General features: G+C 38.3%; 1 protein-coding gene across 1 annotated transcript; it reads left to right on the forward strand.

Moving 5' to 3' along the window:
* Nucleotides 1-1140: 1140 nt before the first annotated feature.
* Nucleotides 1141-21758, forward strand: LOC105936749 (ubiquitin-conjugating enzyme E2 E1-like). Its single transcript, XM_012877716.3, has 6 exons — nucleotides 1141-1281; nucleotides 4792-4975; nucleotides 7579-7629; nucleotides 10904-11036; nucleotides 19585-19732; nucleotides 21487-21758. The coding sequence occupies exons 2-6, from the start codon at nucleotides 4821-4823 to the stop codon at nucleotides 21582-21584; spliced, it is 585 nt and encodes a 194-aa protein (XP_012733170.1). The 5' UTR covers nucleotides 1141-1281; nucleotides 4792-4820; the 3' UTR covers nucleotides 21585-21758.
* The last annotated feature ends 4339 nt before the right edge of the window (nucleotides 21759-26097 follow it).

Here is a 26097-nt window from a genome sequence, read left to right on the forward strand (position 1 = left end):
ATGGCAAAGAGAACCTGGATGCTTACCACCTTCGTTATTTCATACCTTTGTAGTTTTTGCCTTTTCGTATCTAACTTTTTTCACGTAAAATGGACCGACATGACATGGGATATTTATTACAACCAATCATCAATTTATCTACACCTCAGAGATGGTTTCCGTGTTTCTATAATCTACTCATATTCTACTGTGTGGAAATTGGGTTATGTCATTCCAATAAATAATTTAGACCAACATGAGGTTGCCGTGTTATTTTGGTTTGAAGGTGATAGACTCTCATATTTCAAAAGAGTTGTTGAAATGAGAATCAGAACCAAAATAAATGGAAATATGGTGTAATAGAAAGTATTTCCATTTAAATTAGTACGATTTTACAATTTTTATGACTACGTTTATGAAAAATATGCAACTAAAGAAAGAAAATTGATACACAATTCAGCTGCAAAACATGGAGGTAGGTTGGGACGAAAAAGCAGCCGAATAAGTGATAAGGGAATAATAGGCCATTAACTTAATGTATTATATTATTTGGGTGATTGTATGAGTATATTTGACGCTCCGTTTATAATTTTGTACATTGGACAGCAAACTGGTGTGACCCAAACCCTAAGTAGCAGTGTGAAGAGGAAGATGAGAAACATCAGACCCAACAATGCAGACCATCACTTATTCTCATCTCATGGACTTCTTCATGTTCAGGAAGTCCAGGTTGCTTTATTAACCAAATGTGCACAAATACGAGGAATTTGAATCTGGGTTGTACAAAGGTTGTCTTCGGTAGGCATAAATTTGTGAATTACAAATATTTTTTTTATTGTTTGTGTATCATGGGTTTACTGGGAAATACAATTTGGTTTAGCAGTAAGTAGTTGGAATTAACCGATTGAATGAATCAATATTTAAATTAAACTACTTAAATAGATTAACTTTTAGATGCTATACTGTAATTTAAAGTTATCGTCGAATGTTAAAATAAATGCAAATCATGAAATGTCCTAAATTAACAATGGCACTGAGTTTGGGGACTAACAAACTTGACTTTCTTCGACCCAAACATGCCGCCATTGCTTCTTTACGTCAACATCTTAATACTCTGGAGGGAATAAATTGCTTTAAATGAGATATGATTAATGTGAACCTTGTAGCCTGGGCTGTTCCCCCCCTCAGCAGGACCGGTGCGGCTCTGCCTTCTGCAGCCGCGGGAGGCTACTTCCGTTCCGCAGAGGGCGTCAGGCAGCAGCCAGCCTCGACTGTGGCGGAGGTCCAGACACAATAACCCGGGTAAGTTGTGCTCGCCGCGCCGCCGATGCGTTTGGAGCGTACATTCAGACATTCCCCGTTGGCTCTTTTCGGGGGTGGTCTTTTGTTTTCGGCGGATGTCACGGTCAGCTGCGCAAACGACCGAGAAACGAGACAAACAAAACGAGTCTGCCTCACTGGGGGGGGAAGGGCTACGGCTATGTGCTGGAGCTGCTCCAGTATATTTCCTGGAGTGATTATTGTCTGATTTTTAACGTTTCTCGAAGGTGTTTGTATCTTTATGAAATAGGTGACAAAGTGGGGTAAAGTTAATATTTATAATAAAGGAATGTCACCCCAGAAGTCGTGTTTTTTTACGCCTTGTTACCAGTTTGAGTAGAGTAAGCAGTTTTTTTTTTAAAGGGGTGTTAGCATTATTATCTGCTAATGAAGGAGGATTGGGTCACACCAGCAATTAATAAGATTCGTTACCAATTAAATCGCGAACGTGTACGTCGAGTATTGATTTGTGAAAGGAGTAACTTTAATAAATGTAGCAGCTAGCTGGTCGGCTAAGCATACTTCGTTAACCGTAACTGAGATCGTTACCTAACGTTTAAAAAACCGCAGGAGCTAATTTGTTGACAAATCTCGCGAGAGAGAAAGAGAGAGACCACTGCACTCGAGAAGTTATATGGAAAGGCGTGAAATCTTCCTTTAACCAGATGATTTGTTGCAGTGAATTTAAACTAATTTAGTCAAGCACCTGTAGCCAATTAATTAATTTCACTTTTTGTTTATGTAGCCCGACTCGCAGCGGACGTCATCAAATTAATTTTAAAACACAAGAAGATGGCCTTTACATTTTCAGCAGGTTTCTTAAAGTAGGATGGCTGAAAATTGGTTTTAGGTCTGGTTAAGTGGGGTACGATAATATAGAGCATGAAAAAAAAAACTTCACTTTGTCTAAAAGTTGCACCCATCCATTTGATTATATATTCATGTGTTTTTTGCCTACGAATCCATCCATTATCTGGATTTAAAAGGTTTTGAGCCTGACTCCTGTAAAATGCAGTATATTGCCAGAAGTATTCCCTCAGCTAGGTATAAATTTGGGTTTAAAATCAAGCTGCAAACATTTGTGACAGAACGGGCCGCTCTCAGGCACCTGTGATGGGATGCCACCTGTGCAACATGTCCACTCGTGAAATTTCCTCGCCCCTAAATATTCCACAGTCGGCTGTCAGGGGTACAACAAAGTGAAAAGCGTAGGAGGAATGACAGCAACTCAACCATGAAGTGGTAGGCCTTGTAAACTGATGGCATTTTAACTACATTTAGTTAAAATGTAAAGAACCCTGAATGCTTCAACATACCCAGAGATTTAGGAGATTCAGTGCTCCTAACTTTTGGGGAAACAGTCAGGGGATGGTCCCCTTCCTCCTCCCACATGACTGTGCACTAAGACAGGGGGGAGAGTTTGTCGTGGATCGCCTTGACTGGCCTACACAGACTATATCGGTGATGGGAAGGTCAGTAAAAAGTTCAATAGAATAAAAGTTTTCCTTCCTTTTGCATTCTAGCCTATGTAGGTTATTATTACAGTCGTTACATCCTCCCAACCAATCACAATGCAGACCCAGTAGCGCTCCGTCAACAAGCTCCGCCCCCTTTTAAGAGTTCAGAGAGCACATGTTCTTTTTTTTTTTTTTATAAAAACTTGCAGTTCTGGTAAAAAGTTGGTTAATTAAAGGGTTGAGTTTGAACTCAGTGTTTATGTGTCTGCATCTAAAACACAAGTCGCTAACCAACAGCATAAAATGTCCAGGGCTGCACTTAAAATACATGTTTTGAATTTGTTGATAATTATCGATGTCGATCAATATGATTTCTATTTTATCGATACGTTTTTTTTTTTTTTTTATCTATATCGTCCAGCCCTGACCTCCAACGCAAAAAACACCTTTTGGATGAATTACCCCCAGATTAGACGTCCGCTGTGTCTTCGCGCCCCACCGTTCACCTTAAAATCACTGAACAAGTCCGATTTTCTGGTCCATTCCGGACCGACTGGCTCCGGCCGGGTCAAGCTACACAATTGCAACTTTGGCAAACAGGAAAAAGTTAAAAGCTAGTCAATAATTAAATGCTTTTTTTTTATATTCACAATACAGTTAGCCGTTTTATTTAAATATCTGATGCAAACCACTCTATTTGAACTGAGAGCCAGGGCTTCTCATCCAACATCGGCGCCTGACCTCACAAATGCGCTTTTGGAAGAATGGTCAAAAATTCTCATTAACACACTCAAACCCACATGGACGGCGCGTCTGGAGAGGTAGATATTGTTCTCGCTGCAAAGGTTGGTCCAGCGTCATGTTGGACCCTATGGATGGAGAACGATGGCACTGGGGGTTCATGTGAGAGTCAAGGCAGTGGAGGGGAGGAGAACCTTCTGGCAATATGGTCTATCTTCCATAAACCCTAAGTGTTCTTTAATTTTTATACTTTTAAAATGGGTTAAAAAGTACAGAAAACTGACCATTAAAAAAAATGTTTTGACATAAATGTCTGGAGCAGGGACATCCAACCTTTGAGAGGTTGAGAGCTACTTTATTGGTACTGTGTCATACAAAAGGCTACATGTAATGACCTTTTGTACTAGAAGAGTGAGAGCTCACCTTTAAATTTATGTAATATAAAAGTGTTTTTAATGCATTCATCATTTTAAATCTATGTAAATACAAGTATGATTAAAAAGGAGTAGGAACTAAATAAAATAAAATTTTAGATGCAGCTCACTGGAGGGTTGTGCTATTTTTTTGAACAGGCTGAGGGCACCACATGTGGTCCTGGGGGAGCAACCTGGTGCCCCCTGGTCTAGAGACTGAATTATTTTATTGGATCAGTGTATTCTGCTACATTTTTATTGTGTGGTCAGATTTGGAGGAGTACTTTCCATTAGAAAGAAAAACAAAGAAATCAGAGATAATCACAGCTAACACTCAATGGGTTTTAGTTGGATATGGATGTCCAACCATGTTTATAGTGCAAAGATAATAGTGCAAAAAAAGGAATTAATTTGAATAGTTTAATGTTGGCAGTGCAAAATAATAATGGTGCAAAAATGCAGTAAATGTTCAGTTGTGTACTTTTAAATTTAAATTGATTGTAAAAGTTCAGCAACGTTGGCAGTGAAAAACAATTATGCGAAATGGCCATAAAGCTCAGTAGAAGCAAAGTTAGCGGCCGTAAAAATCGCCTCTCCACCAAAAACATTCAGAATTTCTGTCAACTATGACCTTGAAATGTAACCCTTTTTAACCAAACGTTTTAAATTTGACCTTTTATTTCTATTCTTCTAAGTAGAACTGGGGATAAAGTTCTAAAAACTTTAATTGATTAACACACAATAAGTAATAAGCAACGCTGCGTCGCTCACAGATGAACATCCTTGTAGCTCCAGGAGGAGTTTTTGCGGCCAAAGTGAAATCCACTCGTTGTGAAAATCCAGCTCTTGCACGTGTGCTGAAACTGTCGACTCTTTCTTAGGTTGCAGCTCTTCTCCGTTCCTAACCGGAATGTCGGATGAGGATTCTCGTGCCAGCACCAGCTCTTCCTCATCTCCACCTTCCTCCAGCCAAAGCAGACATCGGGACGCGCAGGGCAAGAAGAAACGGGAGAGCAAAGCCAGCATGAGCAAGACCTCCAAGCTGCTTTCCACCAGCGCCAAAAGGTTCAAAACACTCCCCCGTGACGTCGTAAAGTCTGTCCTTCTGAATAAAAATCCAGCTGAACCGTATCTGGTGTCAACCGGAAAGTGTTCATGGCGTTGTAGGTGGCAGAAAAATGGATCTGAGTTATTAGAAAAGAGCAAAGGTGTTAATTTAATACAATTCAAAGTGCTTTACATGATGAAACGATTCACAGACAGACGAACACTGCAGTGGTACAATGAAGGAAAGGAAAGCTGGACTACAGGCTGAAATGAATGATGTTTCGGTGTAGTTTTCATCTAGAAATGGAGCGTATGACAAAACTTCAACGTAAAACAGCAACTTCAGTCGGTTCTGTGTTTTTTTTTGTTGTTTTTTTTAAAGGAAATGTGCAAGCTTCCTTCTCAGAACGAAAAACTAAAACGACTGCGCAGCCAGTCTGATCTTCACTTATTTTAATCGACTCTTTGTTTTTATTCCAAAGGGAGTTTTACTTAATTTTGTTTCGCTTCTGACCACCAAAGTGTTAACAGAGCAGACCTTTACCACAGCGACACAAATGTTTTCATTTTATGGCTTTGAGATTACTTTTCGTCTTTTCTCTAGCGATACGCAAATGTTTTGAAAAGCATTTCTTTTTTCTTCCTAACCTCTGGGATTGTCTCTGGTCCAGATAACAGCTTCTTGTAGGGCTGGGCGATAAATCGATTTAATCGATTAATTCGAATTTACAATTCTTTAAGATTTCATTTTTGAAAAATCTGGATTTTATTTTGCCAATACACTCATTGAGTTTCCATGAAGAGAACAGCATGTGATGCTGAATATATGTTTAGGCAAATGTATTGTCAAAATATTGTTAAGTGGAAACTTTTTTTTTACCATAATACGAGGTACTTTATTTACTTTTTTTTTAACTTAGTTTAAAACTAAGTTAAACTTAGTTTAACTTAGTTTGATGTTCACAAGTGCAGTGAAGCCTGTTCTTAGCTCAATGTGTAACACACTAGCAGCAAATGTTTTGTTATATTTTCATTGTTTATAATGGCACGGCTGCCATCTTGTTTTACAAGCATGTTTCACAGCTTGTTTTTAGTTGCACTTTGAATCGAAATGCTTGACATAAAAAGCAAGGTTTTAAAATAATTTCTTTAATTTCTTTTTATGAAACAAAAAGGAGGGAAAAAAATTGATGAATCGGATTTGGTATGATAAAATCAGAGATTTAATTTTTAATCCATATCGCCCAGCCCTACGTTCTTGTCTTCTTTGGCCTCAAAGTTGATCAGTTTGCTGGTTTCTATTTCTCCAGCAACCTTTTTCAGAACCGAGCACAGGTTCTCCGTGGAGCTAAAATCGGGGGAAATTGTTCTGACCGCCGGCCAAAATAATATGTACGTGCTGATCTTTGTGACGGGCTAACTTTTAGATTAATGAGAATACATGACAAATCATCATATTGTTTTTGGATTTGTGTAAGGAGTCACTTTTCTCGGACGCAGTGGTTCCTCTCTTTATTCCTGGCAGTGTTGGCGGGCAGAACGGGGAGGAAAAGCAACCCCCACACATGGATTGGATCAGGATGCTTCACTGATGTAGTGCTCGCTTTTTTTTTTTTCTCCCGGCAGATAATTTTCCAGATGTTCAGGAGGAGGATCCATTGAGAACCTTTCATTTCTGTAAATCCTACATGGTTTTCTTTGACAAAAGTCCCTTTAAATGCAGCCTTTCTTGTTCACGAGGCTGTTTCGCACACGTCTTTGCCTCAGTGTGCGTGTACACTGCAAAAATAGAACTAAAAATAAGTAAAATTTTCTTGAAATTAGTGTATTTGCCCCTGATTTGAGCAGGTAAATAAGACTATCTGCCAATGGAAAGAGTATTTTTACCCCTAAAATAAGATAATTAGATGTACTGCACTTGAAATAAGTTGATGGAGATGAGTTGTTCCTATTTTAAGTGCAAAAATCTTATTCCATTAGCAAATGATCTTATTTACCTGCTCAAATAAAGTACAAATACACTACTTTCAAGAAAAAAAACAACTTATTTTTAGTTTTGTTTTTGCAGTGTAGATGCCCTCGTCCGCTCCGGACTGGTGGGAACACGGCTCTGTCGTCCCTTCCTCTGTTGGAAACCATCTGGAAACCTGCTGGTTTCTCTTGGTCATCTTTTTCTGGCTCTTGTTGAACCAGAAACTTTTAGCATGTGAGGCTGTTTTGATGCAAACGACAGCGGCTGGACACTTTTCATCGGACCCAACCTTCGCTAATATAAGACGACGACGACTTAAAGCACGTCTGCTCCTCGTTTATATTAAAGCGTAACTGATTTCACAGGGTTGTCTGTGCTGAGGACGTAACAAAAAGGAAGCTGATTTTTATTTTATTTATTTATTTGCAAAAATACGATGCCAGACTTCAGTTGTAAAATGTTTTCAGCTCATAAAGTTCTTTAGCCTAATTGAATCCTCATCTGCTCCCTCTGCCGACCTTTACTGCAGAAAACTGCAAAGTTTGCAGAGTAACTTTCCTCAATGCAATAATCCTGAGCAATAAATCTGTCATTTCTGAAGTTATTATGCTAACAGTTTATCATCTATTTTAATTTCTTTTGTGTGCAGGATTCAGAAAGAGCTGGCTGACATTACACTGGACCCTCCCCCAAACTGCAGGTAGGTTTTCCCTTCAGCTGTGTACTCAGGAGTACTCCTCACACAATTATCCTCTAGATTTATTTTTTTGTGACTAAATAAAAAAAAAAAAAAATCTTCAGAAAAGCTGTAAAAGCATTTTTTTTCTTGAGTTGAAAATGCACAAAGTAGCTGAAATAATAATGTGGTTTAGTTAATCTTTGCTGCTCTATCTTGTGTCGTGGTTGTAAGTTTTAGTTGTGAAAAGTGACTCTGTTCGACATTTCCAGGTTTACATTTATTAGTCTTAGACCAATTTAAAGTTCCATTAATATAGTGCTGCTTCTTTTTGGGCGGTTGAAGAGATTTTTCTTCCACTTAACTTTCTATTAATATCACAGTATACAGTTTTAAACGAGCAGCCAGCTTCTTTCTCTCAGTCTCTCTTATTTATCCATCTTTCTGTCTCTTTTTTATGTTTCTGTATCTACTGTGTAAATTTATACATGGTTATATTTTGAAGGCCACCTGCCTTTCTTCCTTCCTACATCTTGAATGAATGAACATATCTTTGAAATCTAGATCTGACAGAGTTTATAATAATTTTGAGTCTAACTTTATCCAATTTCTTATTTTATTACGTTTGGGATCTGTTTCTGATCCATTCATGGGGTCTATCTAGCAACAAAAATGTTTTTTTTTTTTTTTTTTTTTCCAAGAATAAAGCAGCATCTGTTTCCAGTGACCGACTCAGGAAGGTGGATGTTTATTTCCAACAGATTTGCAACAATCAAAGCAAATGTTATTTTTGTAGAGCATCTGAAAAACAACCATAGGGCCGTTCACTTGTTGAAAACCTGTTTTATTGGGCGTCAATGCTTATGATAATCGAGTTTAAACAGACGTGATCATTCTCATGTTTGAATCAGGCAAACGTTCTCAGTATATTGAAGTAATCACGGCGCCATGTGAAATAAATGTCCTTTTCTGTTGTAACATGTGAGATAGCCTGGCCAAAGTGGCTAAAGAAAGGCAGTAGGCAAAAGATGTCCAACATAGCAGGTGGTTTATTTTACAAAAATCCCCCCAAAAAAATAACTCAAAGGTTCCCGTGGCTCAACAGATCAGAACTGAACATAAAACAAAGTTAACGTCACATACACTAACCTGGCTCTATGCTCCCTCCTGAACCTTTAAATTTCTCTGCTTAAATACTTTATGTCCAGGCAGACAAAATGGCCTCCAATGGACTCCTCCTAGTTTTATCTCTTTATTGTTTTCCTTCAATGCTGACGCCGCCGGTGCTCACGAGTCCCGACTGCCTTGAAGCACCTCGTTGTGAAGACTTTTTCTCGCCGAGCTCGTAAAATCGAGCTCTGCACCTTTCCACAGACTCATGTCCGTCTTATTATGTGGGAGCCTAGAGACAGAAATAAATCAGGCTGCGGTCTGCCGCTATTTACAAACACTAATAATTAAAATTAACCGTGAACATGCATGGACGTCAAATTATTTCCTACATGCCGTGACCTTCTTGGGGGGTGATTTTGTTGGCGGGGAGCCCCCCCCTTGTGAAACGGTAGGGGGAAACACTGCATTTACACAATGGCATATTGTTTCTGTTTCTACAAGGTCTCCTCTGCCCCACGACGCACATTCATGCCTGCTTTAGGCACTGGTCTCAGGAGATGTTAAAACATTACACAGCTAGCAGAGTTTCCTCTGGCTGTATGAGCTGAGCTCTCCGGTATGGCAAGCCAGTTTAACATTTAATAGATTGGAGGACGTTTAAACCAAATGTCCATCACTTCATAGTCAAATACAACATGTCAGATATCTAAAATAGCATTTCTCCTTTCAGCAGTAAATGTTTCATTTAGCTTTATCTCATTTTATCACACACAACAGAAATCTAGAAAATGAACCTAATCAGTCACGCATTTCTTTTAATCTGGGTTTTGATATTTCTAATAGTTGTAAATCTCCCCTTGCTGTACAGTCTCAACTTATAAATATTTTTTTGCTACTGGTACAGCAGAATTTCCCCTCTGAGGAACAATAGAGGATATTTCTGTTCTTTTATTCCTCCCAGAACAAATTTGCCATTTTAAAGTGTCTTAAACTCTAATACTACTGCAGTTTGTAATTCTTGATATCCTAAAATTAAATTTCTGCCAGTAATAATGTAATTGATATAAAGTATCTCTTTCTCGCTCTTTAATTTCCTATTTGATTAGGAGCATTATTATTGCTATCTGGTGCCTTTTTAATTTAATTCAATGTTAATTAAATGTTTAAAACAGCTTGGAAAATGGCAAGAAGCAATGATGTTTCGTGGAATAAGCACGTTTACTTAAAAACTACATGAATTTAGCAGATGCTGTTTCATACCACTGTGTTCACCTGTTTAAAAACAGACAGAGTGCTTGCGCAAGTCTTGAAAGTCTTAATAAGTATGGAATTTTGAAACACTGTTTTCCAGACCTTGAAAAGTCTTGAATTTTGTGTGAAAGTCTTAATAAAGTATGGGGAAAAAAATGTATGGTAGAATTTTACAGTATGCTCAAAGGCATTGTGAAATGAGAAATAGGAAGGTAGGCTATAAAACTATAATTTTACTAACTGGTCACGTACTGTATTAGCCTAATGGAATCAAACACTTGTGTGATGTGAAATTCATGTACTTGTGATTTTCATGTTTTGAAACGTTTATCAGTAAAAGCATAATTTACTGTCAATAATGCATTTGTTCATTAAATACTAGTCTATAAAAATTAACATTTCTAATAAACACAGTTTGTACAATCTCAACCAATGAAGTAGGCAGTAGGCACACAAGTATACAAGTACATAAAGTTAAGGTCTTGGGGAAAAAAATATCAGTTTTAAAAAAGTCTGGAATTTTAATTTGGAAAAAGAGCAAGCACCCTGAACAGATTTTAATTGGCCTCCTGTTTCAACTGATGCTAACTTGGAGACATACTAAATAGAATTAATTCTTGATTTATCTAAATATTGTTTGGTAAATTATTGTTATAAATATGTGCAACAATTCACACTCATAATCAGTGATTGGAAACTTTAACCCATGTTTTTCTCATTTTTCTTGATTTGTTTGTGTAAAACTGGGGGAAACACTTTATTCAAAAGACAAAAGTAATCAGGCTGATAAATGCTAGAGTTGAGAAATTGAAACTTTATTAGCAGTTTAAATATCTGATTATCTGAATAATCCTCAATATATCAGAGGTTGTAGAGGAGATTACTCCCAGGATTTTCCTCTGAATAATTGTTCTGATGGTCTTTGTGGCTGCAGCGCTGGGCCGAAGGGAGACAACATCTACGAGTGGAGGTCGACCATCCTGGGACCACCGGGCTCAGTGTACGAGGGAGGGGTCTTCTTCCTGGACATCGCCTTCACACCAGATTACCCCTTCAAACCCCCAAAGGTACCAACATCAGCGAATCACCAGCTGCCGAAGTCATCATGTCCATTCAGCATCAGCAGTAGGCAGAAATATTACAAGTTTTCAAGTAAAAAGAAGCTGCAATGTGACTCCCTCCGTTTACCAGGCTGATGACACATTACAAGGGTTTTCGCAATCAGATTTACCCGGCCTTAAAACGTTGGACACGGGGAATCCAAAAATAGGAATAGTGTCACTTGAAATAACATCCGAAAATACTCCCCCTGCAAATTTGTTGCAGGCTGTTTGCAGATGAGGTGAAACCGTGTGGTTTTGTTTTTAAGTGAACTTCCTGCGTGACTCATTTTCTGTTGCCATTCCTGTTTTCTAGCTGTTCTATTTTCCATTTTTACCGCCTGTGTTGTCTTAAAGGTTGACAAATTTCCAATACTACTTTCTAAATTACATTTTCTTTGCATGTTAATTCATTGCAGCCACCCCCCCCCCCGTATATTTATTTATTACAAGCAAAACGTTGTTAAACAGCGTGATAAAATATTCAGTGACCAAGATGAAGTTTACTTATAGTGTAAGAAAGTGCCTGGATGCCAGATAATAATTAAAAAAAAGTCATTATAAATATCATTTTGACAATTTAAGATTATGCTGGTTACAAAAGAGTAGCAAGTCAGCTCCATTGACCCAGTACTTTTTTGTAATTCTTTTAGGTCCTTTTTTAACTCTTAGTTATAAATTGAGCTACTGGAATATGATGCCTACTGTTGAGGAGAGACTGCAAAGTTTATAGCACAATTTATTTTCTCCATTTCCATTACGTGACTATTTCCTGGTATTAGGGCTGCAACGAGTAGTCGACATAATCGACAACATTGATTAACAAAAAGCCGCAACACAAAATGTCGTGCGACAAAGCGTTGTTTAAAAATTGCGTCTCAATACTCTGTGGTAGACGGATTAAATCACATGCAGTTCACTAAGAGAGCTACAGAGGGCGGTGTAGCGTGACTTTCCCAGTGAGCAAAGAGCGCTCTATATCACATGACTGCAGCTCGAAGCAGTAATCATGCCTGAAGAGAGCATAAAAAGTGGGTAAAGTTTTCTAAATGACACTTTTTTTATACAAAATTGAATTTTGCGGCTGTGTAAAGCTAAACTATTTGCTTGCTTTATCAAGATATGGCTGAGTTCCTCAGCCCCGGAAAGTTATGCAGCTTTTAGACCAAATGCTTTTTGAACGTCAAAGGCATCTGATTTACATAAAACAGAAACTTTATCCTGTGTGGTTATTTACCATCTTTGCAGACCAATGACTCAACTTTGGCTCAACAAATTTAATATCGAAGCTGTTAACCCTTTAAATGTATGTAGCCACATCATTTGCCTATACCAAAAAGACCAAAATCTAGATGATTATGATAAAATAAGGCGATATACTCCAAGCATCGGTCCTGATAGAGTTTTGAGACTAAAAATAACAACCTCACCGCGATGAACAGATATAAATAGACGTGGCGCCATCTTCTGGCAGAAAAGCATCAAGGTAAGAACCAATAAATCAATCAATCTATTTATAATGTTTGTACTTAAGACAGTAGAGGAGCTTTGATATTCCTATTATCACAGCATTAATAAGGATGTTTAGCCACGTCAGACAACTCTGCGGTCACATCTGAGCGACCAGCAGCTTTAGCGTTCGCTTCAGTGAACACCAACGTTCAGACTGTTTTCCCATCGCTATTCCAGTTTTTTCCCCTCTTGGAATCATATATATTTTTTGTTTTTTCCCCACTGGATCTTGGACCTTTCTTCATCGTTTCCACACTTTGCTGGGAGATGCTAATCGCTGTTAGCTGCTTCCTTGTTTATCCCCTGCTGCACATGCTCAGTTTCGTGCCTCCATTGTTATTATAAATAAACACCAAGGGCTTTATTTACTAACAAACTGAGCAAAAACAAAGTGTGAAATGGCAAAATAGCAACTAATACGGCAGCAGGACCATAAAAACTTTGTATGCAACCAGCGTGGGCTACTGACGTATAAATTTAAAAAAATGTCAAATAACGTGGCTATGCACCTTTAAGCTCACAGCGTTTTAAGGAGAAATTCCCACCTGTAATTCCGATCTGATATAAATCAAGTGTAGCTCCATATTTATAATATAAATATAATATATTTTTAAATGTAAAATTTAGTTTTTGTGTGACTAAGGCATTAAGGAATATTTTTCAGGTGGAACCACTGTTACAAATATCTCTATTTGTGATTTAAAGGGTGATTAAACCAAGGAAAAATCCACTTTTCTTAGCCTCACCTAAATATTTTCCAAAATAAACCCCTTATGAAAATATAGGAGAAGCCTCAGACTTTGTACATCCACATCTGGATAATAGCTGCAGCAAATCTGGACAGTTTATCCAAAATGTGCCAAAGCTGTTTCCAAATGTGTTTTTCACCTTTTTATAAAAATCAAGCAAGTCAAATAAAACTGGAGCAATGGAGAGTATATATTTGGAAATAAATAATTCGCTCATCTTTAACGTTGATGCTTCAATGCTGTAGCCTGACTGTAAAAATTTTGAAATGCGTCCTTTTTTACACAGTAGCTTAAGATCTCTAAAAATTGAAAGCTTGAAGGTCGAAAAGTTTTGTTTTCTTAAATACATTTGGATCTTTATTTGATGCTTTAACAGTAAAAAATATATTTTAATTTAAATAATATTAAACAATGAAAATTCTATATTTCATGGATGATAATATATAAAGGTAATAATAGATAGTGACAAGAGGCAATAGAGTGACATTCAAAGGCATGTTGATTAGAACAAGTGAGTCAAAATATTTTTTTACAATCAACTGATGATGATGATTATACAAAGAAATATTTATGATTAATCAACTGACTAATAATAATTATCTGCAGCCCTACCTGCCATTAACTCCTATCTTCTATAGCCCAGTGAACTGAAGTGTATACAGGGACAGATTTGTCTAAATAAATGAATAAATAATAAAATATCACAGCTGTGATGAGGCACCAAAGAGAGGAAAGCAGCCCGGTTATAGAGTCAACATCAGTCTCTAGCAGTCTTTGATCTGCAAAGATGCTAAATAACCACTTCCCTCCCTGGATAAAGATTCAGTTTTAATCACTGCTGTCCACAAAACATGCTTGATCTTATAAAGTGAGGTTAAACATTTATTCAAAACCTTAAATGTCTAAAATGTGTGCCCTATTAAGGCTAGATTAGAGAATTATTTTAGAATGCCTAAAGCTATTATAGCGTTTCCTCTTAGAACGGCTCCACTTTTTAAACTCGTGGAGTGACTTTCTGGTGTGATTTTTGGGAAATCTTTAACCCCGTCTGCGTTCTCCAGCTACAAAAACCTGCTGACAAACGAGGAACATGGAGCATAAACGTCACATACCATTAAAAAAACAACCCTTCTACGCTTATTTTCGTGTTGCTCATTCACAAGCATGTTAACAGGCAGAAGGTTTTTCACTGCGGTTGCTCTAAATTTTCTGCTGTCTCATTTGTTACTTTCAGTTTCCGGGGGGTGGGGGGGGGGGGGGGTTGTTTTTAGCAAAGCAGCAAAAATACCACAACTTATCTAAGCATCTGTTTCCCCCATCTGATCATCATGCAGTTTTACTCAGATATCATCTCCACAGATCTCCCTTAATCTCAGGTTGTTTGTCATTGCTTTAGATTCCTGTAATATTTGTAATGTTAACAGCACCTCTTCGTTTTTCAAAAAAAACAAAAAAAAAACAAACAGTTATTCACCGGATCCCATAAGAGGGAAGTATTAATGTTAGATTTAAGGAACATCTCGACCTTTTAATGAATAACTTGCACCAGTCTACAAACCTCAGCGTGCTTTTCTGTCTCGGTAACATTCAGTGCCAGCAGACACCGCAGTGTTTTTAATAATCCATTTAAAATCCTTTAACCTCGACGTTTACAGCGTAAAATCTCAGCAGCAGTCAGTAATCGTTTCTGGACTTCTCCCTCCCTTCATGCTTCCTGATTTAAGGTGGGAATATCTGAGCCGTCGTCGTTCGGTTTGTCAAACACGGAGGAGTTAAAGGGTCTAAATGGGCCTAAATGTGAGACATAACACCAACATGCTGTTTGATAACACACTGAGAAAAAGCTGAGCTGTCTGTCTGGTCTGTTTAATAAAAAAAAAAAAAAAAAACACCCTTTTTTTTCCCCTTTTTGTTTTTAAAACACTTCACTTGATTTTTTTTTTGAAAGAGGTGTCGGTGAAAAGCATTTCAGATTCCTTTTCTTGCACCTACCCTGTTTTCTGTTTATTCACACGAGGCCGATGAACCTTCACCCTCTGGGGATGGAAGAACTGTGACCAGCCTTTTCAGACATCTCGTACAAAGACTAGATGACTGTGCAGCGCAGTCTGGGCTCAGATCCTTCCTTCCTACATTTATTTGTGTAAACCCCAGAAGTGTGGCCCGGAGGCCTTTTGCATGACAGAAATTCATATTTTGTCCCCCGGCACAGGTGGTCGATGCAGATCCTTTTAGAATATAGGTAGAAGTATTTGTCTATTAATAACCACGCTTTTTCTATTTTCTTTACATTTATAGTATATAAGACAGTGTGTGTCCAGTGAATTTTACTCTTGTTGATGAGAATATGTTTGTTTTTCCTTTTATCAAGGTGTAAGAAATGTGCAAAATAATGATTCAGTTATATTAATGAGGCAGGTGTGCTGTAAGCTTTGGATTGACAACAATTTACACATTCGTTTGCTGCAAAAACACAAAACTTTGTGGTCTGGCTGTTGACTTCCTACTCAAGTTATTTGGAGCAGCCGAGTCAAAATGTGTCCCCCCCCCCTTTTTTTTTTTTTTGTTATTGCTTTTCTTAAATCCCAGATTCCAGTTGTTTTACAATCCCCAAACAAAGTGTTTTTTATAACAGACTTTCTGGTGCGTGAGGAGAAACGCTTCCCTGGAGCTCACCCACATTTCCCGCGTAGCTCCTCTTCAATGCTTCTGTTACTAACAATAGAAAAGCAAATAATTGATTTCATAGTTTGAATATTTATAGGTTTTGTCTGAAATATAATGTTGTATCATATAGAGGACGGACTTGTTTGATTAAATTTTTCAATTCAGTTTTATTTATATAGCGCCAATTCACGAAACACGTCATCTCAAGGCACTTTACAAAGTCAAATTCAATCAAATCATCCAGACAGATTGGTCAGAAAGTTTCCTCTCTAAGGAAACCCAGCAGGTTGCATCAAGTCTCTCCAAGCAGCATTCACTCCTCCTGAAAGATCGTAGAGCCACAGTGGACAGTCGTCTGTATTGTTGATGGCTTTGCAGCAATCCCTCATACTGAGCATGCATGAAGCGACAGTGGAGAGTAAAACTCCCTTTTAACAGGGAGGAAAACCATCCAGCAGAACCAGGCTCAGTGTGAACGCTCAGTAAGACCTGCGCCCCAGTACCGGTTCCTGTTTCCTGCGGCCTAAATGCTGCGTATCTATTTATAGGTGGAAAGAGATTTAATTAAAAGCAGAGGAACGACGTAAGGAAGATTCCTTGCTGATTGAGTTGCATTAAAAGATTAGAAATGTCTGGCAGCTTAAAGCTAAAACAAAACAAAAGCTGAATGAAACTCTTTTAAACATTACAACTAATGCAATCTAAGTTTTTCATCCATCCATATTCTAACACGTCTATCCCTCATGGGGTGACGCGGGGCGCTGCTGTCTATCTCCAGCTGTCAGTGGGCCAGAGGCGGGGTTCACCCTGGACAGGTCGCCAGTCTATCACAGACCCAAATTTTTATTTTTTATTTTTAAGATCACTATGAAAAGCAGCAAGATCACTTTAAGAAGAGCGTGAAGCACTGAGCCACCAGCCTCGGATTAAAGGAAATCTGCTTCTCATGATGAAGGAACTGGGTAGTTTTGCCAAAGAGCTGCACTGAATCGTTTAGTTTTCAGATTGAGTTTTTATTTAAATATATAGTGATAAACTGTTTGATTTCTTCCCACAAATTAAGTCCATGGTTCTTTAAAGGATATATGTTCTTGTTCTTTTGAATAAGGAATGGCTGACAGCTCCATCAGCTTTTGTTTTGTTTCAGTAAGTTTCCTTATTTGAATAAAAAATAGCCCCAAGGAAAAAACGACTAAACTCATTTACATTTATTTACGGTAAAAAACAGAAAACACAAATGTTGGAAATTGAGGAGTTGTGTAATCCCTGTATGCTTTTTTTTCCTTTACTCTTTAAAATTACACTAAACAGATTATTTTAACTACTAGAGTGGAGACCTGGAAATCTTTAATTAAAAGGCTCCTCTGCCTAAAACGTTTGAAGAGCATTTCTTCTAAATAACCGGATGAAAAAGCACACTTCATCTTCACAAAATAAAGTATTATAGAGCCCAGGAGGGATGCTGGTGCAGCACATCCTTCTTGTCATGGAAACTAGTTGATGTTTGATGCATTTCTCCTAAATATTTAAACGGAGCAGATTCCTTCTTTCATGCTTATAGCGGTTCAAGTGACTGCATGACTGAATTTCTTCAGCTGCCGGTCGGCCCAGATCACTCGTTAATTACGTTTTTATGGCAACAGAAAGTGACATGAATGGTATAAAAGCATGAAGTAACTATTGCACATTTAGTATAAGAAAAAACTAATTAAAAAAAATGCAGTTTCTGCTATTATAGAGATTATAGAAAAAGTGTTTGCTCCCTTCCTGATTTTTTTATCTCTTCTTGTTTGCCACATGTTTCTGAACATCACACCAATTTAAATATTAATCTGAGAAAAGTAAACGAAAAAATGCTGTTTTTAATTAAGGTTATTATTATTAAACGAGAGAGAAAATCCAAACCTACATGTGTAAAAAGGTGATTGCCTCCTAAACCTAATAACTGGTTGAGCCGCCCTTAGCAGCAACAACTGCAACTGAGTCTTTTCCAGCGCTGTGCAGGAATCTCGTCTCACTCATCTTTGCAGAATTGTTGTAATTCAGCCACATTGGAGGGTTTTTGAGCATTAATGGCCTTTTTAAGGTCTTATCACAGCATAACAATAGGTTTCCGGTCAGGACTTTGACTAGGCCATTTCAAAGTCGTCTTTTTATCCAGCCTTTCAGAGATGGAGCTGCTGGTTTGTTTTGGATCATTTTCCTGCTGCAGGACTTTGAGGTAGGCGGCAGAATCCTTAATTCCATTTATCACAGCAAGTCTTCCAGGTCCTGCAGCAGCAAAACAGCCTCCGACCATCACACTACCTCCAGATTTAACTGTTGGTATGACGTTTTTTTTTGTCTGAAATGCGCCGTTACTTTTATAACACAGATGTGATGTGAGACACCCACCTTCCAAAAAAGTTCACTTCTCTATAATCAGTTCAGAGAATATCTTCCCAAAACTCTTGGGGATCATCAAGACGTGTTCTGGGAAAATTGAGACGAGCTTTAATGTTCTTTTTGCTGGTTTTCATCTTGGACCTCCACCAAGTAGGCCGTCGTTGCTCTCTTATGGTGGAGGCATGAACTCTGACTTTAACTGAGGCAAGTAATGGCTCTCACGGTGTTTCCCTGGAGTCCCAAAGCTTTTAAATGGCTTTGTAACCCTTTCCCAGGCTGATAAATCTCAGTTACTTTCTCATTTGTTCCTGAATTTCTTTGCATCTCGGCATGATGTCTAGCTTTTGAGGATCTTTTGGTGTATTTCACTTTGTCAGGCAGGTGTTGTTTAAGTGATTTCTTGATTGAGAACAGGTGTGGCAGCAGTCAGGCCCGGGTGTGGCTAGAGAAGGTGAACTCAGGAGTGATAAACCACAGTTATGTTTTTTTCCCTTAATAAAAACCTTCATTTAAAATTTACTTGTATATAATATTAATGAGACATCACATTTGTTTGTTATAAACACTTAAGTGTGACAAACATGCAAAAACACGAGAATTTAGGAAGGTGGCAATTACTTTTTCACACCACAGTAAGTGAAAATGTTCTGATTCTAGGGAAAAACGAGGCAGACTTTTTTTTTTCTTCACAGCATATTCATAATTACTAAAATATTTAGGCATGAGAAGGTTACGGCTTTGAAGTTAGAGACATTAGATGTAAATGTATCCCTATTATTAAAGGAAAGTCTGAGGCGTCTCCTGCTGCTTGCTGTTTAGCCACGGTAATGAGATCGGAATCAAATTTCCAGTTTCTTTTATGCCTCACTTGTTGCAACAGCACATGTACTATGCATGAATCATCTGCGTTTACGCTCGATCTCAGTCCTGATGAGTGAAAACAGAAACAGCTTTTCAGAAAAAATGACTGCTCGTATTTGAAGTACCTCTCTTCAGCCACCAGAGGGCTTTCCAGAGCTGAATAAAGATCCACAGCCTCAGGCGCTTCCCTATTCTTCAACACTGACCACATTTCAAATAAAAGTTATTTCCTGACAGCTTCAGATCAGCGACGTATACCAACCAGACATTTCACTGTATCTCTGGAATCTGTGAGATCTTGTCTTCTTCCCCTCCTCACCGAACGGTCTCCGTGTGTGCAGGTAACGTTTCGCACGAGGATCTATCACTGCAACATCAACAGTCAGGGAGTGATCTGCCTGGACATCCTGAAGGACAACTGGAGCCCCGCCCTCACCATCTCCAAGGTGCTGCTGTCCATCTGCTCGCTGCTCACAGACTGTAACCCAGGTAAGACCAGCATGTTACTGATGGAAAATACTCCATTTCTACACAACAAACCCTGCATCTTCTGTTGGGAAGTGCCAGGCTGGCTCAACGGTGAGTGGCGGTGATAAACATCGTCCACTCTGGAACCCAAACACAGATGCTGTCCTGTTTAAAGTTATTTAAACTTTACAGCCAAAGTATCTCCACAGAGAAAGGTGTCCATAGATATACTGTGGGGTCTTTTCAAAAAGTTATTTTTTACTAATGCCTGGTTCCTACAGTCCAAAAAAAAGTGTGTTTTAAGGTAAGGAATAGTGTGTTGAAAAGCGTTTTAAATTATTTTCCCTGTCACTTCTCATCGCTGACCAGATCAGTCACTTTTTAGTTGCATGGTGGATGAAATGATTTAACTTTTGTGTGGCCGGATCATTAATTGAAACGTAGGGCATGTTTAGAATAACAACAGTGTGATGAGGGTGCTCATTTAGGGAAAAACACAGCTGGTCCTTATTTAAGAACAAAGTTAAGCGTGGAACCAAACTCCCGGTTCCACAGCAGGATGGTCAGCCCAGTCAATGAACCGTGAGCCAATAGAAAACAAATGAGGCATCGGCGCTCCCCAAACAGGATTAATGGCAAGGTGGAGTCTGAAACGTCCAGTTAAAAAAAAACAGAGGGAATAATTATTTTAATGTTTGATAAACTTATCATAAAGGCTAAAAAGTCACACTAATGAGGCTTAACCTTGTAGTTGGAGTCGTTTTAGAAATCCTCTTCCTCTTTACTTTTCCTCTGCTACCAGTTGGTCAGTACTCGCAGATTTTATCTGCAGCACCGTTTAACTCCAGCACTTCAGCTGCACCTCAAACGAAGGCATAACCCTTAAGGCTGTGCAAAAAAAAAAAAAAAAAAAAAAAAAAAAATCAATACAAAGATTAATATCAATGTTTTTTAAAACGATTTAATATCGGTATTCTGGCTTTCAATATCGACATACCTCCCAACCCCTAGGGGGCGTTATTACAGCGCGCCATCACTGTTCACAGCGAGGAAGTGAGACGAATTTGCGGAATAGCAGACAGGATTTTAGAAGCACCTTCGTCCCTAAAATCAGACGTTTCAGCACATTTTATGTTTCTGTGATACGTTAAATGCTGTGAACTAAATGCACTTTATTTTCCTGTTACTATATCAGTGTTCAATAAATTGAACATAAACATAATATTTGGCTGATTTTGTTGACTAAATGACTTTGAGCATTATTTTAAAAGTAATAAATATCGATATTGGAGTCAAATCAAGCTGAGCTATAATCGAGAATCGTATTGTATCGTGAGTTATGTATCGAGAATCGCATCGAATCGGCTCATCCTAGATGATACCCAGCCCTAATAACCTTTATTCATAGATGCCAAGTTCTCTCATCACAACTGTGAAGCAAAGGCATAAAAAGATGGCATGTTACCTTCAGCTGAACCTCATCATTAGCTAGACTAGACCAGCTGGAAATAATATCGAGCCACTGATATCAATGACAAACCCTAGTATGACTTTATTGGGGTTCATATCTGGACAAATTCTCACTGCTTTATAACAGAAGTCGATTACTTCAAGTTTCGTTTTCTCTGAGGTCTCATTTCTGTTTTAATAAAACTCTGCTTTCACAAATCAGGACATGCAGTGTGAAAGTCTTTAAAGTTGTTTTTTTTATTATTATTGCTAACTGCTCTGAACCATCAGATAAACAAATGTTAAAACCTCTTTCTCCCTTTCAGCTGATCCACTGGTGGGAAGCATCGCCACGCAGTACACGACCAACAGAGCCGAACATGACCGAACAGCCAAACAGTGGACAAAACGATACGCCACATAAACCCACAGGACACCGGTGGGGGGAGGAGGCGGGTCGGGGCGGGGGGTGTTCTGTGTTGTTTGTGACGGGGGTTATTTTTATCTCATATTTTTAGTACTTTGTGGGCTATATTTTTTGCTTCCTGGTTAAGTTATCTCTGTGAACATGCTAATAAAGGAACACAATGGAACCACTCATCGGTCATTTCTTTCTGATTTTAAATTAATTAGATTAAAGTTTAACTGTCAGACCTCGGAAATATTAAATGTTGCTTAATATAAAATATGACAGCAATTATAATTTATTTACTGGTTTTGAAGCTTATAATATGTTACACCATGTTATTATTCTACTAAAAACAATATTTTTCATATACAAAAACACCCTTTTAAACAAATGTTTCCATTTTTCTTGTGCGTTGAAAGGCTAATGTTTTGGCTGTGACACAAAAGCTGCTGTAGAAACTTATGATGACAGCTCACAATTTGTTTCTGTTGTACAAAGTCGTCACTTTCATTTATTGCAGAGACCTTTGTTAGCCTGGAAGAGTTTAACAGTTTTCTGCTAACTTAACAGCAAATTATACTAAACTAGGTTTAAGAAAGCCGTATCCTAAGCACAGGTGAAGCCGGGAAAGAGTCCAACTAAAATGAATCTAATAAATTGACTGATTAGCGAGGTACTGATGTGCTTGAAATTACATTAATAGTTTTCTCCATCATAAAGATGACCTCACATCCAGAAAACTGCTTAAATAATGCATCTGACAGTCTTCTACAGGGTAAAGTCTTCAGGATGTCCACCTAGCTTCAGGAATGCGGCAAAACTGTGTTGCCCACCGCGCAGAGTTTGGTCAAGATTGGCAGCAGATGTCTGTGAGAGCAGCTGGGAAAAAAAAAACGTGACAAAAAGGGGCGCAAAAAAAGCTTTTAGTCCAAGCAAAACACGAGGGACAAACTGAAGTGCTACTGGGTGTACAAGCACTGACAGCAGACAACTGGTGTGAGGTTAATTTCTCTCTTGAATCCTGATCATTTTGGACATCTGATCCCAGCCAACGGAGGGGAAGAAGGTGAACTGTCCTGGTGCAATGCATGTGGAGAGTTGCTTCTCATCCAAATCAATGCACTTCTTTTATTTATTCTTTCCCCCAGCATGATGGATCAGCATACAACAAGACAAAGGCATGGGAAAAAAATGTTGAACATTAACATTTTGGACCCAGTAAGCAGGAACCTCTTTAGATCTTGACCCCACTTAGAACCTGGTCAGTTTTTAATAGCAGCTGGATACATAAAAGATAAAACATTGATTAACTCTTAAGAACTATGATAAGAATCAAGATTTAGTTCAAAAAATGCTTCAGTAACACAAAATTTGATCACACTGCAAAAAAGGAACTAAAAGTAAGTAAAATTTTCTTGAAATTAGTGTATTTTTCCCTTGATTTGAACAGCTAAATAGGACTATTTGCCAATGGGATGAGTATTTTTAAAATAAAATAATTAAATATCCTGCACTTGAAATAAGATGATGCAGATGAATTGTTCTTATTTTAAGTGCAAAAATCTTATTCCATTGGCAAATGGTCTTGTTTACCTGCTCAAATCAAGGAGAAATACAAACATTTGAAAAAACTTTTACTTACTTTGAGTTCCCTTTTTTGCAGAGCATAAGTTTGGATTTATATACTAAAATATTTTGAAACGTATGAAATGTTTTTTTAGTTTGCCAAAAAAAGAAAACGGCTACTAAACGTTTAAATCTCTCCCATGAATGTAGAGCCTGACCTCAGAACCATTGACCTCTGCGATGTTGGGCAACCATGTAATATTTCCTTCCTATTTCTAGTTTTAAGCTCATGAATCATTGTCCTAATCAGTGTTGTTGGCCCTATCGGTGAGTTTGGGAGTGTTTACAGCTTTGTTGATCAGATAGTGAGTCATCTGTCAGAGATAACGGAGAGTTAAAGGGGAAAGTTACCAAATATAGCCTCTCTCCAAGGTCATCTGTCTTCAGATTTTAGATCCAGGTTGCTACCAGATCCTCTGCAGAAAGGAAACCTGCACTGAAGAAAAGTACGTCTTTCTTGCCATCATGATGAAATCATTTCAAGCTTTGCTGAACGCTGTTTTCATTTTGGTCTATTTTGGGCCCAAAGAAATCTGGAAGTCAAAAAGAAAAGCCGGGCAGATAAAACAAGAACGTAGCTTTTGTGTGTTTGGAACGCCCAGACTGAGCTTGCGTAAGAAAATATATTTCTTCAGAAAATGCAACTATATTCAAAATATAACTGAAGTAAGCCTAACAGGCCTGCATCATTTCCTGCTTTGGGTTTTTATTATCCTCTGAAAGGCTTGTAATTCATAGAGTCACTCTGAAAATATGTTCAGCTCTCAAATAGCTCAGATGGAGGACGTGATGAGTGGACGGTGTCGCGTCTTGCCAAGAGTGAATCGCTCCTCTGAGGTCGAAACAGGCCAGGCGGCTGAGACGGAGGAATTAAATACTTTCCATTTGTCCTGCCTGTTCTTAGCAGAAACTTATGAAGCTGCGTGTTGTTGGAGGGAAGCCATTTATGGAACTGTAGAGTATCTGGTTTAATAGTTAACTTGTTCTATAAGATCAGATAGTTTTCTGCACACACATCAAATGCGAAACACGATAAAAGGAAACTGTGTGTCAGTGAGGGCAGATGTTAATGATTTATGTTTCATTTTGGCTGTGAGGTTGAAAACACACAAAGTTGAAGCGTTGATCTTGTGATCAGACGATATTAAATGTGATTTTAATTGTTTAAACTCATGCATCTGTCAGCAGCTGTTAGCAATGCAGAGTAAGACCAGACCTGTCGTCTGATCCGAACTTTGGGTTCTCCTAAAGTAAACACAGGCTGGGCGCCTGGATACAGCAGGGACGGTTTGGGAGTCACGTTCGCGGCGCAACCACAACTTCCTGCAAATCCTGCTCTTCATCCTGCTGGCTTCCAAAAGGGTTCTCTTTCTTTTTTCCTACCTAGGCAAAAAACAACATGACAGCCCATTTAATGCATATATGATTAATCCAATAACCTTGATTTTAAAACATTAAAAAATATCTTTATACATGACATTGTCTATGAAAGAAAGCTAATGCATTTAGGCGTCTACATGCAACAATTTCTCAACATTACAGAGAATGGTCTGAAAAACCAAACATCGAGCTCGGCCGGCAGCTGTGTGGACCAAACACTGAGCTATATAATACACTGGAGTGCTGATTTTGCCGAAAAACTGAAGTCACTGGCCGCCATCTTGCTACTCCCTACTCTCACAGAATCCCATAGGATTTGGTTGCAACAACAAGCAGTTTTCTGGCTGTGTGAAAACGTTTCACAGGTAATTCTACAGTCAGTGGATGTACTAACACTATCAACTACTAGGAAATTAGGTGCTGAAATATTTTACATGTTATTCATATTAAAAAAAAAAAAAAAAAAAAAATTATATATATATATATATATATATATATATATATATATATATATATATATATATATATATATATATATATATATATATATACATACATACATACACATACACACACACGTAAATATGTTTTTGTATATTGTTATTTATATATTTATAAATGTTAAATATATATATTTAAATGAATAAAATGCAAAATATTTCAGCACATGACTTTCTCAGTACTTGATAGTTTTAGAACATAACATAAAAGTATATGGCATTTGACATTTTAAAAGTCTTAAGCCCCCTGAACATGAGAAAATCCTCCCACCCTATTTGATGCTGTAGCGCACATATTCCCAAGTTACTGGGGGGAAATAGGGAGTACCAATATGGCGGCTGGTGGCTTCAAAGCAACTCGTTCTAACAGCGGGGGATTAGCACTCCAGTGTATAATATAGCTCAGTGGGACCAAAAGGCCTTGTTGAGGTCAGGGGAGAATGGGCAGACTGGTTTAAGACGATAGGCGGGAAACACCAGCTCAAATAAGCACTTGCCACAGCCAAGGTACGCAGCACACCGCCTCATTCAAACCTTGAAGAAGAACGGCTACAGCAGCCGAAGACCACCGGGTTCAGGTCAGCTCACCAAAATCTAACAACCGCAGACTGGAAAAACCTTAACTAGGCCAGAGAGTCTCAACTTCAGCAGTAAGATTCACATGGTAGGGTCCGCCACGCAGACTGGGGGCGGTGGGGGTGTAACGGTGTTTTGGGATATTTATGTCAGCACACTTTGGACCCCTTTATCATAATGGTCCACTGTTCAACCAGAACAATGCCAGGTGACCAACACTGGGAATGTGGATCCTACCACAGTCATGAAATTACTACACAGGCCCCATCTTTTTAGAAGATCATCGTTCAAAGTCTCGTTTATGATCTGTAAGTCACAGAAAGGTCTAAATACGTATTAGAGTTGCATGTCAGACAATAACTTTCTGGACCCCCTCAGGTCACCAAAGGCCTGGTTACTCAGCATTCCCAAGACAAAGGAGTAAACTATTTTGTTTCCATTTCGTC

The sequence above is a fragment of the Fundulus heteroclitus genome, chromosome 3 (genome assembly GCF_011125445.2).
Source record: "Fundulus heteroclitus isolate FHET01 chromosome 3, MU-UCD_Fhet_4.1, whole genome shotgun sequence".
In the NCBI taxonomy this organism is placed as follows: domain Eukaryota; kingdom Metazoa; phylum Chordata; class Actinopteri; order Cyprinodontiformes; family Fundulidae; genus Fundulus; species Fundulus heteroclitus.